We start from the raw sequence: 19,052 nt of genomic DNA, 5'->3' as shown, positions 1-19,052 counted from the left end.
ATATTACAACACTGTTCCCATCCAATTTTTAAATTTTATTTCATTAAAAACACTTTAAATGTATATTGACATATACAGATCTCCCTCAACTTAACAATGGTGTTTTGTCCCGATAATCCCATCATAAGTTGAAAATACTGGAAATTGAAATGAATTTAATACACTTAACCCACCAAACATCATAGCTTAGGCTAGCTTACCATAAACTTGCTCAGAACACTTATATTAGCCTACTGTTGGGCAAAATCATCTAACACAAAGCCTATTTTACAATAAAGTGTTGAACATCTCAGGTGATTTATTGAATACTATACTCAAAAGGAAAAACAGAATGGTTGCATGGGCACAGAATTGTCCTAAGTATACAGATTATATAGCCTCGTGACCATGTGGCTGACTGGGAGCTGAGGCCCACTGTACAGCTCCATATAGGTACCACATATTTCTAGCCTGGGAAAGAAATCAAAACTCAAAATTCAAAGTACAGTTCCTACTGAAAGTGTATCACCAACTTTGCACCATCATGAAGTTGAAAAATTGTTAAGTTGAACTGTCTGAAGTTGGGGGCCGTCTGTACACATATTACATTTCCTCGCTGAAACCTGTTTAAAGGAATATGTAAGAGATGGATGAAAGAAAAAAGACAAGGAATGATAAGAGCAAGATGAAAGACAACTCCATGAGCCATATTCTTGCTGAGCACCTTTATATTGATCATCTTGCCATTAGATGAATCCACGAAGTAAAGTCAGTCACATTTCACTAGCTCAGTAAGTTTTTAACTAGTTAAAAAACAAGTTTAATATACAGTACAGAGAGGTTATAGGAAAAATTAAATGGGAAAAGGGCCATTAAAGAAAACAGTAAAGTTATGCCCTCTTAACCTGACAGAAGCCATTCCTCTCCCATCTCCATGTCTCTACTGATTAGGAAGGATTAGGAAGGATTTTAATAACTACACAACATAAGGTTCTGGAAGCAGTGAAACAGACTTCTCAATAATTTTAACAATTTCTTTGTTAGATAAATATGTAAAATAAAATGTGCAAGAACTACAGGATCACAATAAAAATGAAGGTTTTCACATACCATCTATATTTTTTAAATTATCATACAGTAACTCTCTTTCCTTTGGTATATAATTCCATAAATTCTTACACATGTACAACCACCGCCACAATCAGGATATAGAGCAAGTCCATCATCCCAAAGAGTCCCTTGTGCTATGCCTTGGAATCATACAGAACATGATTTTTTTTGTTGTTACTTTTGAGAAACACTCAGTGTGAGTGGGGGAGGGGCAGAGAGCGGGAGATACAGAATCCGAAGCAGGCTCCAGGCTCTGAGCTGTCAGCACACAGCCTGATGAGGGGTTCAAACCCACAAACCGTGAGATCATGACCTGAGCCGAAGTCGTGCACTTTATTGCCTGAGCCACCCAGGTGCCCTTGGATTGCGACCTTTTGAGGCTGGTTTGTCTCATGTAGTAAATCTTTGAAATCCATCTCAAGCATTACACATATCAATAATTTGTTCCTTTTTATACTGAATAGTATTCCACTGTACAGACTGGACCACAGATTATTTATTGTTTATTCATTCAGCCACTGAAGAACATATGGGTTGCTTCCAGCTTCTGGCTACCACAAATAAAACCACTATGAACAACCATGTATTAATTTTTATGTGAATTTAATTTTTATTTTGTAGTACAAATACCTAAGAGTGGGACTGCTGAGTCAAATGGTAAAAATATGTTAGCTTTGTAAGAATATGCCAAACTGTTTTCCAGAATGGCTATACTATTCCACATTCCCATCAAAAATATATAAAAGTGCCAGTCACTCTGCATTTTTGCCAGCACTTAGCCAACGTACTAATTTTTTTTTTAATTTTTTTAAAAGTTTACTTAGAGAAAGAAAGACAGAGACAGAGTGCAAGCAGAGAAGGAGCAGAGAGAGAGGGAGACACAGAATCCGAAGCACGCTCCAGGTTACGAGCTGTCAGCACAGAGCCCGACGCAGGGCTCGAACTTGTGAACCATGAGATCATGACCTGAGCCGACGTCAGACGCGTAACCAACTGAGCCACCCAGGCGCCCCAACATACCATCTAATTTTAAAGACTACTTTGTATATCTACAAACTGTAGTTTCTTTTCAATAAAAATGCAAAAACATGAAATATGAAAGATAGTTGAAGACACCATAATTTCCCCCCAGTTATCTGTAAAATTCAAAAATAAAAAACAATCATTACATAAAAAGCCAAATTGAAACATTACATATTAGACCACTCAGGTTTTTTTTTTATGGGAAATTATTCTCACTTAATCTCCTCATTTCCTGAGAAAAGGTAAAGCGGTCCAAATAAAATGGTGAGTCACTGTAAGTGGAATCTACTGGAAAGCCAGTTATGAGGAACAATCTTCTCATGGTTTGGATTTCAGTGTTTCCTTTCATAATATGAATCAAATATGTTTCTTTTCATAATAACCTCATAAAAGCCAAAAATTACAAGACAAGATTAGAATAAGTATTTTCAATTTTCAGAATAATAGTGTCCTTGTCCTATAACACCACCATCTCCAACCTCCAGTCTCCAACCCCATCCCCTCCTCAAGGAAACAAAGAGACAAGTAATGTTGTAGAAGATATTGAAAAACTAGTAATTTTCTCTAAGAATTTATTATAAGCATCCATATTAAAATAATGTTTTAATTATTTGTCAATAACATATACTTCTTAAAACTCAGGGGCAGGTTTTGTGAACACTTAAGATTCAATTATTGGTAAACCTTTTCTTTTAAAAATATTCATGAGAGCATAATACACATCAGAAAAGCATATATACTCTAAATGTACACCTCACAGAACAAAAAGAGCCAGCATGCAGAGCATGAACAGAACTTTACCAGCCTCCCAAAAGCCCTCTTATAATCACTAACCAACCCCACTTTCCACCACCAAAGGTTACCCATTATTCTGACATCTAATATGATAGATTAACAACTTCATATACTTTCTCTTGTATCTGACTTCTTCTACTCAATGTCTAGCCTGCGAGATCCAGACATACTGGTGCATGTAGCTATTGGTCATTTATCTTGTCACTGTTTAGAATTCCAGTGGTGTGAGAACATACTACAATCTATCTTCTACAACTGATGAGTCTTCAGGTAATTTCCAGTTCTGACTATTACAAATGTTGCTGTGAACAATTTTGTACATATTTTTTGGTGAACATATGAACACATTTCTACTGAGTATATACTAGGAGTGAGACCTACACTAATCATAGAGTATGCACATATTCAAACTCAATTTACACTTCTATCAGCAGTGTTTGAAAGTTTAGTTACTCTATATCCATGTCAATACTTGGTTTCTCTTCTCTTTGGTTCTGATAGTTTGCACACAGAAAAAAAAAAAAAAAAAAAAAAAGCCGGCCAGCAGGAAAACCCATTTTCTAAAAGTGAAACCAATACCAAAATTAATAAGGATGACTTTTTAAAAATAATTAAAACAACATTTGATATGATACTATGAAATAAGGATTCTTAGAGAAAACTCCACCGTAACAGGTTTTTCTATGAAAAAGTTTAGGGGATTTCAGTCAAGCTCAAACTTGAGTGAACTACTCAAAGCAGCCATCTCTGAAAGGCTACTGTATTTCAAGCTGTAGAAACACTGAATGCAGATAAGGATAAAATGGCTCTACTGCTATGCATGTAAAAATTAATCCAAATAGGAAGAATTATATCTAGTTCTGGGGTTACCACGTTTAAGAAGAAACAATGCCAAACCAGGGAACATTCAAAGGGCAAGAATGGTAACAAATTTGGGAAGAGTTTTAGATAAGGAAGGGTTGAAAGTATTGTGATTCTGTAGACTGGAAAAGAGAAAACTTGGGGGAAAACAATATTTAAATTGGTTAAGTTTGTGAATATTATAATAAAAACTGTAGTTTGATGTAATAAAGAACTTTCTAGCTTTCAGAAAAATCAAAGGGATGCTTGAAAATACAGTGAGCTCACTCACAGGTCATATCTCGAGGTCCGTGAGTTCGAGCCCCGGGCTCTTGTGCTGACAGCTCGGAGCCTAGAGCCTGCTTTGGATTCTGTGTCCGCCCTCCCCTCCCCATCTCTTCTCCTCCCCAACTCATGCTCTGCCTCCCTCTGTCTCTCAAAAATAAATGTTAAAAAAAATATATAGTGAGTTCTTCAGAGCTAGAAGCATTCAAGCAAAAGGTGAAACAGTATAGGAAAAAATTCTTGTTGAAGTTTCGACTAAATGAACCTTAATGTTCCTCCAACTACGACAAATTAACCCTGAGCAATACTACCAAAAATAAGTAGCAGTGAGGCATTGTGGCTGAGTTAAAATATAAATATCCATATTACTTAACCATAACTAGTAAAGGAATCAACTACTTTTACTATATAATATTAGCAAAATAACATTTAAAACCTCTGTAGTATAGGTCTGTATTAAAAAATACAGGACTTACAAAAAATTTTTTTAATAGCAATTAAAAAAAATCAACTCCAATTACTCTAAAAATCATTCTAATCACTCAATAGCTACTTCATTTATATCTCAATATTGGTCATTTCTACCGCCACTCCTTAGTGGAAATGAATACTAAAGACAGGAATTAAACTGATTCTTGGAACTTGGGAACACTGAGGCTTTTCAAGCAAAATAGAAAAGATTTTCTCAAAGTGGGAAAGTCTATCTAGGGAAGGAAAAGAAACAAAGGAAAGAGATGTCAGCACTGTAGCCTATCCATCCATAGAAACAGCTTCTCTGGCAAAGTCCGTATTTATTTTATTCTAAGAAGAGAAAAATGTAGGAAAAAAAAAAAAAAAAAAAAAACAATCAAAAAGCTCCTATAGGGCAAACTATAATTTATCTATAATACATAAGATTCAAATACAAAATATATTTAGAGAAAGTGTTGAAATTATTTTATTGGCAGACAAAAAAAAAAAAAGGGAATGCACACACAAAATATATTTGGAGAAAGTGTTGAAATTATTTTACTGGCAGACAAAAAAAAGAGAGAGAGAGAGAATGTGCGAGCAAGCGCTTAAATAGATGTTACATAAAAAACAGGGTTTTTAATTGCTGGCACAGGTAATTTAACAACTCCACTAACGTTTGGTTGGATAAAATAGGTAGAAATGTCTTTCAGTCTCTTATCTAAATGTTTCTCTTCCTTACATTCCCTCTGCAGTTCAAAGATGCTGAATCTCAACCAAGGTAAGCACACTCTTTCCATCAAAAACAGGATAGCCTGGTATCTTAAGTTTAAAACAAATAAGAAGATGTAATTAAGTAGTATATTACTTCTTTGAATGTTAGGACATTCTTATATGTATTAAGATCAAATTTTATCACAGAATTTAAGTTTAACTTTCAATTTCAAAACTGCTATACTTAATTTGTTTCAGCTGTAGTGTAAATTCTATTGGTTTATTAAAGAAAGTTACTTTAGAAACAAGAAAGGTAACAGAAGTATCTAGGGACATGCTAAAGACCTTAAGTATCTGCCTTTCCCAAAGTTCTCTAAAAATAATGTCATCCAGAAGAAAGATTTTTCACATTTAACTGCTAAGAAAAGCAGTATTTCTTCTGAATAACCCGGTATCTTCTATCTTGTGTCTTATCAATCATATAAACGAGTGTTTTCTCTTAGGTAAGGCAACCAGAAACATCAAAACTAAATCAATAATTTTCCTGTAACAATTGTGCAATAACTTAACAGTGTGTACACACCATCCTACGCTTTTTCACTCTCCATGCTAATTCCATTAGCCACTTTTTTTAAAACTGTTGTCTACTAAAATTCTAAAACCAACCTCAAATCCTCTTTTAAACCAATCAAATAATAAACACCAGCAAAAAATAACTAATGTCATCCCTCTTTAAAAGTAATCAAGATTCTAGAGCTTGGAAGAAAAGCAGGGGTAGTGAGCAAATATTTACTAAGTGACCATGGCTAAAAGAGCTGTTTCTAACTGAAAAGAAAAATTATAATATATTCTACCTTTCCCAATTTCCTAACGTAACGTTTGAAAAGACTCCCCTTTTTACCTTTCTTTTCTTCCATTATAACGCTATAAGTGATGAAGCATCTTCCCTATCACTGGAGAAATTCTTTAGGAGATAAGATCACTTCAAAACAAACAAGGCAAAAAGTAAAAGCTTGTTTCCTCAACAGACGTGGAAACCATCGTTCCTGTCACTGTACTGCCACACAGTATATTCTCTGAGATCGGAGCAGAAACAACAGGTAAAGCAAATGTGCAAACACTTTCTGTGACTGGCAGATGGAGAGCCTACTTGCCCTGTCGTCAAATGCAGAGTTCTAGTGTCAACTGCGGAGCTATTCCGGACTCTAGCAAGGCCATGGCTTCCCTACCTGCTCTGCTTTCCTACCTGCTCTTTTACAAGTGCCTTTTCCATACATCAGTGGTAATATATTTACTACTCTAAGGGCAGGTCATTTTTTTTTTTCTGGGGGAAAAGGAGGAAGATGATTTTGTAATAAGTGTTTTTAAATGAGTTCTACAAGTGTAGCTGAAAAAGCAATGTAATTTCAACAACTCAAGTTTGTGAAATGGGAAGTTACAGGAGTAATTCAGAGATTCCCCGAACTTTTCCAACAGCATTTTCTTTTCTCTTCCCTGAGTCTGAAAGATTCTAAACCAATGAAAACTGGGACCAAAAATATGTCTAAAGATAAGCCTCCTGTCTCAACCCTTGTAAACCCTTAAGGCAATGGCTCATAGGCATTAATTAGCCTCTCAGAATCACCTGGCACACTAGTTACAACACAAATTGCAGGGGGACACCTAGCTGGCCCAGTTGGTAGAATACACAACTCTTGATCTCGGGGTTGTAAGTTGGACCCCCACGTTGGGTGTAGAGATTACTTAATAAAATCTTAAAAAAACAAAAACACCACCAAAAAAACCCAAAACAAATAAAACACAAATTGCAGGACCAAATCCCCACTTTCTGATTCAGCAGATCTAAGGCAATGCCTGGGAGTCTGCATTTCTAACAAGTTTCCAGGTGATGCTGATACTGCTTGTCTGGAAATCACACTTTAAGAATTGCTGCCTTAATGCAGCAATTAGTTAAAATAATATCTTGACTAAAAACAGTTTATAATAAAGGTTTGGCACCCTACTCCAAAACAGAGAATCATGGTTGAATCCAATGGTTTCTAAACTTTGAAAAAGCAAGTGCCCTCAAACATAGTTCACAGTACTTAAATTAATACAAATACTACTGGGCACAATGAAGTAAAACACTAAGAAGAGCCTTAAGAATAGTAAGTAATCCTATTTGCCTAAAGGAATAATTCAAGGAAAAAACCTTATCTATGCCAAAATATTCACTCAACATCACTTACGATCTCAAAAGCTGGAAATGATACAAATGCCAAACAACTGGAAAACAATCATGCAAACTATGATATACTGAATAAATATTATCTGACCATAAAAATGATAGAGTGAAGACTATCATATGTGGAAAAGTGGAGACAAAGTATTTAAATGAAAAAAGTAGAACACAAAACTGCTCATAACAGCATGTTTACTGATAAAAAAACAAGTTTTTTTTATCAGTAAAAATGTAATATTTAAAGTGAAGTAGACGTAATATTTAAAGTGAAGAGACATCTAAGACAAAGTATTTTTATATGACATTCGAAGGCAGTCAAAGTATTTTATAAAATATTTTGAAGTAGTCTCTGCTCTAAGGATTACAACAACCACCTAACCCATTGAAGATTAATGTTAATAAAGTATTTTTTAAAAATATTAAAAGTAGAAAAATGGCTTAAAATTGTTTTTTAATTCTCAGATAATACTTCTTCAAAACTGTAATCTGAAGAAAGGAAACTCAGTAACTTACTATGTTGGGTAGAACTAGTAAAATTTCTTGAACCAAATATGCAGAGAAATTATAAAAAATTATAAAAGAAATTATAAAAAAAACAGAAATTATAATTAGGAAAAAAACTGGGATTCAGAGCCTAGTAATAATCTAAGAAAAGTACTTTGAAAAGATTAATCCAATAATATGGGGAATATATAGCTGTTAGAAATATCAACTTTAAGGTATAAAACTTACTGTTTTGATTCATTGTGACAGACTTCCAAGGTTGGGTCATTATAAATAAAAGCAGCTTCTAAATCATTGATCCTTACTCGGTATATTCTACACTGTTTGCTGTTCAACTTGATTCTATTCAAGTTTGCAACTGTGGGAAATATAGTCAGTTCCACGAATCCCTGCAATGATAAAGAATAATAACTTTGTTATAATTAAGACTGGTAGGTTTTAGAATATTTTTTTTTATTTCTACTACTTATACTTACTTATACCACTATTTCTATTACATTCCAGATACAGAATCCCAAATAGCTACATATATATGTGTTCTCTGAGTATCTTCATTTCAAACACTATTGTCCTAATGAATGAACAGGTATGAATTATATAGACTTTATCTTCTTGGTGATTCACATTCACCATCAGTGAAAACTGGACCATCTGCCAGAAAAAAGTAAAAGGACTCACATTCTCAAATACAAGCCTTTCTAGACAGACTGGAACTCAAACAGGGAAGAAGGAAAAGAAAAAAAAAAAAAAAAAAGAGCAGAAAGAGAATCAAAACCAGTTTGGTGAGTAAAAAGAACATGGCCTTCCAGGAGCGCCTGGGTGTCTCAGTCGTGATCTCGCGGTTTGTGGGTTCGAGCCCCATGTCAGGCTCTGTGTTGACAGCTCAGAGCCTGGAGTCCGCTTCGGATTCTGTGTCTCCTCCTCTCTCTGCCCCTCCCACACTCATGCTCTGTCGCTCTCTCTGTCTCATAATAATAAATAAACGTTTAAAAAAAAAAAAGAAAAAGAACATGGCCTTCCAAAATGGGAATCAAATGGGAAAGATGGGTCAATGGAACATGACACATATGTCCAGTGTTTTTAATATGATGGGTTAAAAAACTGATATACTCAAGTGTGAAATATGGGAAGGCATGAAATAGCATTTCAAGGGCTGCAAACTGAACAGGAAAATTTCAGAACATGCAACACAAATAGCTAAGATGAAATGGAGGCAGCAACCACAGAGGGCTCAAGTATAACCATTCTAATGGCTTTAGAGAGCAGCACTGTGTGCCAGATGTTACACTAGATACTTTCATATGTTCTCTATGAACTGAAAAAAGTACTACTTTACGCTTTTTACAGATAAGTTAACGAAGTTAAGAAAATTATGTAGGGGCGCCTGGGTGGCTCAGTCGGTTAAGCGGCCGACTTCGGCTCAGGTCATGATCTCGCGGTCCGTGAGTTCGAGCCCCAGGTCGGGCTCTGTGCTGACAGCTCAGAGCCTGGAGCCTGTTTCAGATTCTGTGTCTCTCTCTCTCTGACCCTCCCCTGTTCATGCTCTGCCTCTCCCTGTCTCAAAAATAAAAACGTTAAAAAAAATTAAAAAAAAAAAATAAAAAAGAAAATTATGTAATTAATAAGTGGAGAAATGACATTCAAATCTACATCTAAACGATTCCAGTGGAATCCTACTATACCGTGTTTCTTGTACAGGGCTTTAAATAACATGCAAGAATTTTTTTATAAAACACTTAGCCTAACTGGTCAAAAGCACAGAGATTCTGCAGCCCTTTTTCCCCACCACTTCCCAAATAAGAAGACAGCCATACATCCATAAATTAGACTCTCTACACAGATCTGCATGGTAGCAAATGAGAACAGAAAGAGCAGAGGCCAAAATACTGTTAATGAAAAGCTCTGTGTTTAAAGGCGTAAACTATCAGCAACTGGAGGGGAAAAGACCAAAATTCTTTTAATTAGCCTATCAGCAATCCATTGACCAATCTACATAAATAAGCTTGGATCAGCTGAAAGCAAGCAAGCAGAATCAAAACAGCAAAAGTGTACTGTAATAGAAAAAATTATGGAAAGTGCTTTAAGTCAATAGTTAGCTTACATGGGTGGGGATAGAAGAACAGGATTTGGCTTTCTTGACTAAGGTTAACAATAACAAAACAGTGAATGGAGTATATTTCACGAAGATAGGGAAAGCCCAGTCTCCTCATATCATCTGGTCTCTGACACCACCTAGAGCCCTAACCTCTATCTGCCTGCAACATTCAGACCCATTAACTTCCACAAGGCTCCACTCTCTGTTGTCCTTGGCCACTGGCATTACTGCAAGCTTGTCTGGTCATGTAACCTCTCACTTACTCTCTTCTGCTTGCTCCTTGTTCCCTCCCAACCACTTCACAGCTGACCACCTTCCCATCCTATTCTAAATAACCTCCCCTGGGCCATTCAACCTTTCGAAAAATTCCTTCTCTACCTTCCAGCCTTAGATGAAATGTCTCCTGAAACCCCTTTGACAAGAAGCTACTTATTCTTTCATTCGCTGTAAATTAGGAGAGGGGAAAACAGAAAACCTTTTAGTTTCATGTGCTACTCTAGACCACTCACAGAATTTTATATAGCATATGCTATAAGAGTAAGGGCAGTATGTCATTATTAAATACATGGTTTACGGGGTGCCTGGGTGGCTCAGTTGGTTGAGTCCAAGTCTAGGGTCTAGAGCCCTGCGTTGGGATTCACTCTTTCTTCCTCTGCCCCTCTCTCTCGCTCACTCTCTATCCCTAAACTAAAAAAAAAAAAAAAAAAAAAAAAAGTATGTGTTCTGGAGGTAAACTGTCTGCATTCAATTCCAAGCTCTACCACTTAGTGAGTGTATGATCTCAAGTTACTTACTCTAGCTCTCAGTGTCTATTTCCTCCTCTATAAAACAAGAATAATGACAGTACCTACCTTTTGGTGGTAAGACAACTGAGCAATACATGGAAAACACTTAAAATCATAGTGGACATCTAAGAAATGTTATCATTCTTTTGTATTTCTTTTTCCTTTAGTCATACCATACAGATCCACAAGCGTCTATTCCTCTTCATTACTACCTCCCAAATTCCCCAACATTCACTGAAGGCTCATATGCAACTTTTCTAACCCATCTCTACCATAACTCTAAGTGATCTGAATGTAGATATATCTGATCCATACAGTAACCCTGCTTCAAAGTTCCTTGACCTTAATTCCTACAATCTTTACTTCTATTACAGGATAGCAATCAAGATTACATTCCAAAGATACATCATCACTGCCCAGAATTACTCCCAAGCTGACATTTTAAACTTGAGTGTCCACAATGCTTATCCTTCTGCCCCTCTTATTACTTCTCAGTCTTCCTGTTCAACCACATGAAGTCCTATTCCTGGACCTCCTCCAGTTTCTTACTACAGTCCTTCTGGCATTTTTACAGCACTTTCTTTTCCATTTACTGCAGATCCTTAATTTCAACCACTGTTCTGCCAAGTATCAATTCTCTTGCCTTCCAGCTACATGTATATATCTTTCCCTAACTGTTCAAAAGTCAGCCATCCACTGGGGGCCATACTCCGCAGTATTCTCAAAAATCCCGCTCTATTAACTACCCTATCCTATTAGTACAGGATTTTTTTCCTATGCCTATAAACATGTTCAAGTCTGACATATACTTTAAAATCTTGAGATCTACATCACACTCAAATAAACTACTTTTTGCCCTTATTCTGGCGTTGTCTTATCTTGATTCTGAACTGACAATCCCTGGAGTCCCAAAACCCTACCACGGTCTGGTAGTCATACTGGAAGTCTTTGGAGGTCAAGTACTAAAGGGGATAACAGTCCAAGGCTATTTCAGAGTAGGACTCATGCTTACTCCACCAGTCCTAGACATCCCTTGAGGAACTGCAGAGATTAGTGCCCTCTAATATTTGGAAGATGCTTACTACATCTTAACTTATTTGGCCAATGCAAAAGTCAAGGTTTCAAAGAATGATGGTGAATTATCACAAATCTGTCAATCTAAACCAGTTATAGATATAGTATTTTTATACAGCAAATCAGCATAGCTCTTGGTAACTAGTATCATAGCTAATTATCAAACAAATGTTTTTTTCCCAAAGAATTTTTATCAGGAAAAAAAAATCACAGATTGCCTTCAAAACATCAGAATGCCTTCACTGTCACCTAATAACTAAAAACTATACCAACTCTCCTGCTCAATCAAAACATAGTCCAAAAGTACCTTGCTTCCAAGATAGCCCATAAAGCATTATACTAGTATATTATATTGACAACATTATGCTAACATGACCTGTTGGGAAGGGAAAGGAATTCTCCAAATATTTTAATAAAAACAAGGGTGGCACAGGTTAAATCCCGTTAAAGTTCAGGAGCCTGTCACGTTAACAAAGCTTCTAAGGTTCCAGTATTCTAAGGCATATAAAAATACTCCTTCCAAATGAAAAATAAGTTGTTTCATTCTGTACTGCTCAGCAAGGTACAAAAAACTGCTCAGGAAGGGACAAAAAACTTGGTGGGCTTCTTTGAATTCTGGAGGCAATATATACATTTGGGCATTCCGCTTTCCAGGCAACCTATTACACTGTCAGCTTTGAGAGGGGTCCAGACCAAGAAAACGTTCTGCAGCAGGTCCAGATTGTGGTTCAAGCTGCCCTGCTATTTGGGCTTTATGACTCAGCAGATCCTATGGTATTTGAAATGCCCATTGCAGATAGAGATGCCGTACAGACTCGGCTTTTTCCAATACAATGGCAGTGCAAATTCTTGAGGTCTGAGAGGAAAACCACAACCTCTCCTGTCACCAACTATATTCCATTTGCAAAGCAACTACTGGTTTGCTTCTAGACCCTTCAGTAGAAATTCAAACATGACCATGGGACTCCTAACGACTATGTTACCTGAAATGACCGTGATGAGATTGAGTGTAATATAAAGCTCTGAAAAACAAAAGTGGGCATGTGCAGCAGTTGTCCACTTTTAAAAAGACAACACATCTGAACCAGACCCAACCAGGGTCATAAAGTACAGGCAACAGCATGAGCAGGTGCTCGGAATCCATTAATACTTCTTCCACTGCTTCTCTACCTCTCTTTCAATTTCCATCTCGGGCCTCAAGGAGAGTTCCTCTTGTTCAGTTAACAGAACAGAACAAAGCACAAGCCTGAATTATGAATAAGCTCACAGGATGCTAGGACCAGCTGGAAGTGGGTGGAAGCTGCCATCAGAATGCCACTGAAGTTGGGGCACCTGGGTGGCTCAGTCGGTTAGGTGTCCAACTTCAGCTCAGGTCATGATCTCTCAGTCCGTGAGTTTGAGCCCCACATTGGGCTCTGTGCTGACAGCTCAGAGTCTAGAGCCTGCTTCAGATTCTGTGTCTCTCTCGCTCTGCTCCTCCCCTTCTTGTGCTGTCTCCTGTCCCTCCAAAATAAATAAACATTAAAAAAAAAAAAAAAAAAAAAAGAATACCACTGAAGTGTGACCCTGGGAGACAGTGGAAGAAAGTCCTACAGCAGACAGAACGTTGGGAAATACGTCTGGCTGTACACTCTTTGTAGTAGAGATGACCTAAAGTACACAACTACACTGATCCATGGGCAATTGCTAATAGGATGGTTAGGAACCTGGTAAGAACAAACTTAAAAGACTGAAAATAGAAGATGGTAGAAGACGTGTATTAATGGATTTCTCAGAACAAGTATAATGTGAAAATATCTGTGTTATTATCACATAAATGGCCATCAGAGGGCATCTATGGCAGAAAGGACCCTCAAAAACCAACTGGCAAGATGAAATAGATCTCAAAGATTCTTTCCCTAGACACCCTGCTCGATATACACGGAGGCAGAATGGAGGCTATGCATGAGCCCAACAACATGGTCTTCCCCCCGCCGACATACACACCAAAGATGATCTGACTACCACCACTGCTGAGTGCCCACTACCAGTAGTAGAGGATCATACTAAGCATCCAATATGGTACTAGAAGGACCAGTTAATCACTTGATAGAATGACTACATCAGACAGCTCATATCAAGAACATGATATGCCCTTACAAGAACAGACACATATTCTAGATTTTCCTTCCCTAACTACAACATACTTACAGAAAATCTTATATATCATTGTATTATCTCATACATACCTCCAACTTAGTGTATAGGAAAGTGTGGTTATGGGTTCTTATATACACAATTTACTAGTTTTATCTTGTACCCAATTATCCAGAAGGACTGGCATGATCAACTGCTGTAGGCTTAATTACAGCACCAACTCAGAGACCTACAACAGGATGCTGTCTTAACTAGTGTACCATATATATATAGAGACATCTCTCCAAAGCCAAAATAGATCTGCGAACCAAAAGGTAAAAATTGGAGTGACTATTCTCACTATTGCATCAAAAAAACCACGGAAGGAATTTTTGCTATCTTTGTAACCTTGTGTTCGGTTCGGTATGTTTGGCCAACAGAAAAATGCATCCACCAGGGCATATAATCATGGTTCCATTTGGAAACTGACACTGTCACTTGGCCACGTTAGGTTCCTCATGTTATGGAACCAACAGAGAGAGGGTCACTATACTGACTGGAATGACTAAACTCAATTACCAAACAGGAACTAAGGTTCTGCTATACAGTAAGGACAATAATTATATCTGCGGTTCACAGAGATTCACAGAATGCATGTCAGGGTCACTTGGCCAATAGCACTAATCAACGGAAAACTGTAAGAACCCAAAAAAGACAGGACAAGCAAGGATGCAGATCCTACAGGAATGAAGGTCTAGGTCAGACCAACAGAAATGTTGGCAGAAGAAAAAGGAAAAATGGAATAGGTGGAAGAGTAACACAGCGGTCTATATCAACTTTGGCCTTGACACCTGCTAAAGAAAACAGTGGCTCTAGCAATTAAGTTTCACATTCTCTTACCCACTTTTCTTTCCACTAGTTTGTACGAAAGCTACTGGTGATATCTAATACCTTACATGGGAGTAGAGATGAGTTACCATATCCTCATGTGAATTCATTAGGTGAGGGATTGGCAAACTTTTTCTTAAAGGGTCAGATAGTAAGTAGATTTTGCAGGCCACACAGTCTCTGTCACAGGTACTCAACTCCGCCAGTGTAGCTCCAAAGCACTTTAGACAATATATAAATAAATGGGTGTGGCTATGCTCAAATAAAATTTGTTACAAAAATAGGTAGCTGGCCATTGCCAACCTCTGCAATAGCAGATAAGACTTCGTTAAGTCCCCTGTGTTGGGAACACTAGCTTTTCTTCTCAACAAAAAACAAGGATGGCTTGGGGGCAAAACGGGTAGACTATTCTAGATATTCTCCTTTTGCCCCTCCTAATACACTATACACCCCAGGAGTTGCATTAACTGGGCACCAGCCCTTCAGCTTCTGGTTGGGGTGGTCAAAGGGGAAGCACAAGGAGAAAATTGGAGAGGGGAAGGAAAGTGAGCCCATTACATTTATCCCTCCAGGTTCCTCCCTATCCAGCTAAGGGAGGCAGTAGCTTCATTCTTCTACCAAAGACCACACCTCCTATAAGGTCACTCTGACAACTACTATAGTTTCTAGTAACTTCTTCCTTCCTTTGTTCTTTCAGGTTTAGAAGTAATAACTATTCCTTGTTGCTAACCTAGTGTGCCCTACCATCTCTTGGTTTCTCTTAACCCTGTGTCTTCTAAATAGTCTTCTTCTACTTTCCCTCAACCTACGTGAATATGCTGCTTATTTCCTTCTGGGACCTTAATCCATACACCATCCAACCAATTTTTCTAGTGGGAAACCCAAAAATCATTCACAACTCCTTCCTAACATTCTCAGTAAAAGTTATCTGCGATTCCTTTCCATCTCTCAATTTGGCAGGGGCAGAGGAGGTTGAAAGGGGAAACAATGACAGAAAGGAGCTGCAGGTGACTCTTAGATCATCTATAATTAAAAAATGGGGGTGCCTGGGTGACTCAGTCAGTCAAGCATCCACTTCAGCTCAGGTCATGATCTCACGGCTCATGAGTCTGAGCCCCAAGTTGGGTTCTGCGCTGACAGCTCAGAGCCTGCAGTCGGCTTCGGATTCCGTGTCTCCCTTCCTCTCTACCCCTCCCCCGTTCACTCTGTGTCTCTCAAAACCAAATAAATATTTTAAAAAAAAGAAAATTTTTTTAAATGGCTCAATCACTTGCTAACTTTACACCCTGAAGAAAGTTACTTAGTCTGAAATCTTTCAGCTGCTTGAACTATAAAAATAAAGGTAAAATAGTATCTATTTCAGGGGGTTATTGTGAAGATTAAGTGAGGTCATACACATAAAACCTTACAACAGTCTCAAACATAGTATATACTCAATAAATGTTCACTATAATTCAGTCAACCATATCAACTCTATTTCTATACCACTTTCACTATTGTTATTTTCCTTCAGGGCTTCATTGTAAGAATATGACAATAACTTCTTAACTAAACTCCCTAATTCTCCTATCTTCCCTACCCAATTCATACAACACAACACACCTAAAGTACCCTTCTGTGAAGTACAAGGTAAATACAATTGACCCTTGAACACAGGTTTGAACTGTAGAGGCCCACCTATATATGGATTTTGTCCTGTTAAATACAGTGCAGTGCTGTAAACGTATTTTCTCTTCCTTATGATTTTCTTAATAACATGTTCTTTCTCAGTATTTATTATAAAAACACAGTATATAATAAGCATACCAATTATGCAGTAATGGACTTCATGTTATCGGTAACACTTCTGGTCAACAGCAGGCTATTAGTAGCTAAGTTTTTGAAAAGTCAAAAGGTATACCCATATTTTTTAATGTGCGGAGGGTTGGGACGCCAACCCCTACATTGTGCAATGGTCAGCTGTTATCATATGTAAGGAATACTGATTGAGAAATTTCTTTGAGGACATGGGACTTAATGAACCTTTAAGGATTCTATGATTCCTATGAAGAGGTTCCATTTTTTTAACTATATAGCTCATCTTAAGTAAACATATGAATACACGGATAACATCTGGGGGGGAATTTCATGCCATCACACACACCTCCAAACAATAAATAAAAACAGCTAAGATTCTATTTAATACAAGTCCCCCCAAATTAAGCACTTAGGTAGCCAAAGACTTCTATATTCCAAGGATATATATGCAATCTATATGTATCAAACACCTTATCTAAAACTTTACAAAGTAATCCACCTAAACCAAGTCAGCCAAGAATTAGAAAACAAAGCTGGCCTCCTAGCAGCCAAGTCAAGTCAATGAGAGCCCTAACCTTAATTTTTTTTTCACAGAAGAAATTTCACTATGGGCTTATACTTGTTTCTTTCACAATTCTAAAATGCTTGGTGATACAGACTTTCACATTCCACAACTGATTAAATGGAATAAAATATTAACCCAGAAACAAAAAAAAAAAAAAAGAAAAAAGAAAGGAAGGAAGAAAGAAAGAAAGAAGAATTGAGAAGGCAGCCAGTATAGCAGCAAGGCTATTCACCTTGGAGTCATACATATCTGAATCCCAAATCTCACCTACTCTTGAAACACAGTTATCTGGAAGTGAAAGTTTCTAAATATTGTAAAGGTGACTTGTTACTGCTTATAATTGTTGAGAACATACTCACCACAACAGATTTTCTCTGAAAGTTTATGTTGTTGATGCAGACGACCTGATGGGTTGTATATTAAAAAAAAAAAAAAAAAAAAAAAAAAAAAAAGTACTTTTAGTAAATGAAAGCATAAGCCTATTCAAGTATAAACAAGGAATAAGCAGCTCACAATACTTAATTTTTCCATTTAAAATCCTGCAAATTAAGGTAATTGCATGTTTTAAACTGAGCAAAACAAATGGAAAAAGATTTCTCTGGAAAAAAAAGACAGCAAGGTACTTTAAGAAAAACACAATCAGGGCCCCTGGGTGGCTCAATCGGTTAATCGTCATACTCCTAATTTCAGCTCAGGTCATGATCTCACGGTTCCTGACACTGAGTCCCACCGTGGGGCTCTGTGCTGACAGCGCTGAGCCTGCTTGGGATTCTCTCTCATTCTCTCTCTCTCTCTCTCTCCCCCCCCCCCACCCCTGCTCGTGTTCTCTCTCCCTCAAAATAAACAGATTAAAAAAAATATGTGTGCGTGTATGTATATATACATACACACATATATATACACATATATATATGAAAAAAAACTACCTATTAACCAGCAAAGGACATTAAATTTGTTGAAAAACCCTGTCATTCAAAACCATACACGATATCCAACAAACACCATTTCCATCACTGTAAGTCGGTTCTAGTTTCCTACTAGATTTCCCAGGCTCACAAAGGCAGTTTCAAGCAATCACCAAGTATAATTAATAAAAACAAAAGCTAGAAGAGGAAAGGAAGATGAAAAAATACTTATAATTTATATGGCCTTGGGCTTTCAAAGCCCTTGTCTCCTTTCTTCCTGTTCATTCTGGAGGGCTCTAAACCAGTTGGCGGCATGAAGCGCTCCCACCGAGCTTGGCTCCCCGGTTTCCCGGGGGCTGCGGGGTATTACCGGCCTCCGGCACCTCCCACTCCTCGCTCCCCCTCGCTCCCGACAGTCATGCCCAGCGGCCAGGGCTCCCTCGGCGCCCACACCCGGCCCCGTCCAATCTGCCGCCGCCTCGAACTCGCTCCCTCGATCCGGCTCCTTTCAGCCCCCTCCGCCGAGCTTGTCACGAAGATGCTCCTCTCAGCAACCGCTCAAAGCCACCGTCAGCCGACATCTTGCCTGTCACCTCTAACCTCTAGAGTCAGCGGAAGTGGAACGGCGGCGCGGGCGGAAGCCGGAAGCTTTGGGTCAGAGGGCGGGGCTTGCACGATAGCGCTAGAGGGTTTCGCCTCTTTGACCATATATATTCTGTGGGTGGGAACTGTTAAAATTTAGGAAACACGACACAAATATATAGTGGCTTGCGAAGAACGGGATAGGAGGTTGGTGGGGGTGTTAGTAGCCAGGGATACACCAGGAGTGGGGGGGTCCGAACAGACAGCATGAACTCACTGGGCCCAGCTTATTTGGGCTGGAAAACGTGTAATTAGACCCCAGGTA

At 38.0% G+C, this 19,052-nt stretch overlaps 1 protein-coding gene across 2 annotated transcripts in view; it reads right to left on the bottom strand.

Moving 5' to 3' along the window:
- The window catches only part of TAF2 (TATA-box binding protein associated factor 2), a 95,851-nt gene extending 77,094 nt beyond the window's left edge, over window positions 1-18,757 (bottom strand). For both annotated transcript variants that reach the window (XM_045453814.1, XM_045453816.1), the window contains exons 1-3: window positions 18,378-18,757; window positions 17,600-17,654; window positions 8,150-8,310 (exon numbers count right to left, since the gene is read on the bottom strand). In XM_045453814.1, the coding sequence (XP_045309770.1) occupies window positions 8,150-8,310; window positions 17,600-17,654; window positions 18,378-18,460 (299 nt within the window). In that variant the 5' untranslated portion in view covers window positions 18,461-18,757. The remainder of the gene's footprint in view (window positions 1-8,149; window positions 8,311-17,599; window positions 17,655-18,377) is intronic.
- Window positions 18,758-19,052: the final 295 nt, after the last annotated feature.

Source organism: Leopardus geoffroyi, chromosome C3 (genome assembly GCF_018350155.1).
Source record: "Leopardus geoffroyi isolate Oge1 chromosome C3, O.geoffroyi_Oge1_pat1.0, whole genome shotgun sequence".
Lineage (NCBI taxonomy): Eukaryota > Metazoa > Chordata > Mammalia > Carnivora > Felidae > Leopardus > Leopardus geoffroyi.
Note: the sequence above shows the minus strand (reverse complement) of the source record. Positions and strands in the feature narration are given on the sequence as shown.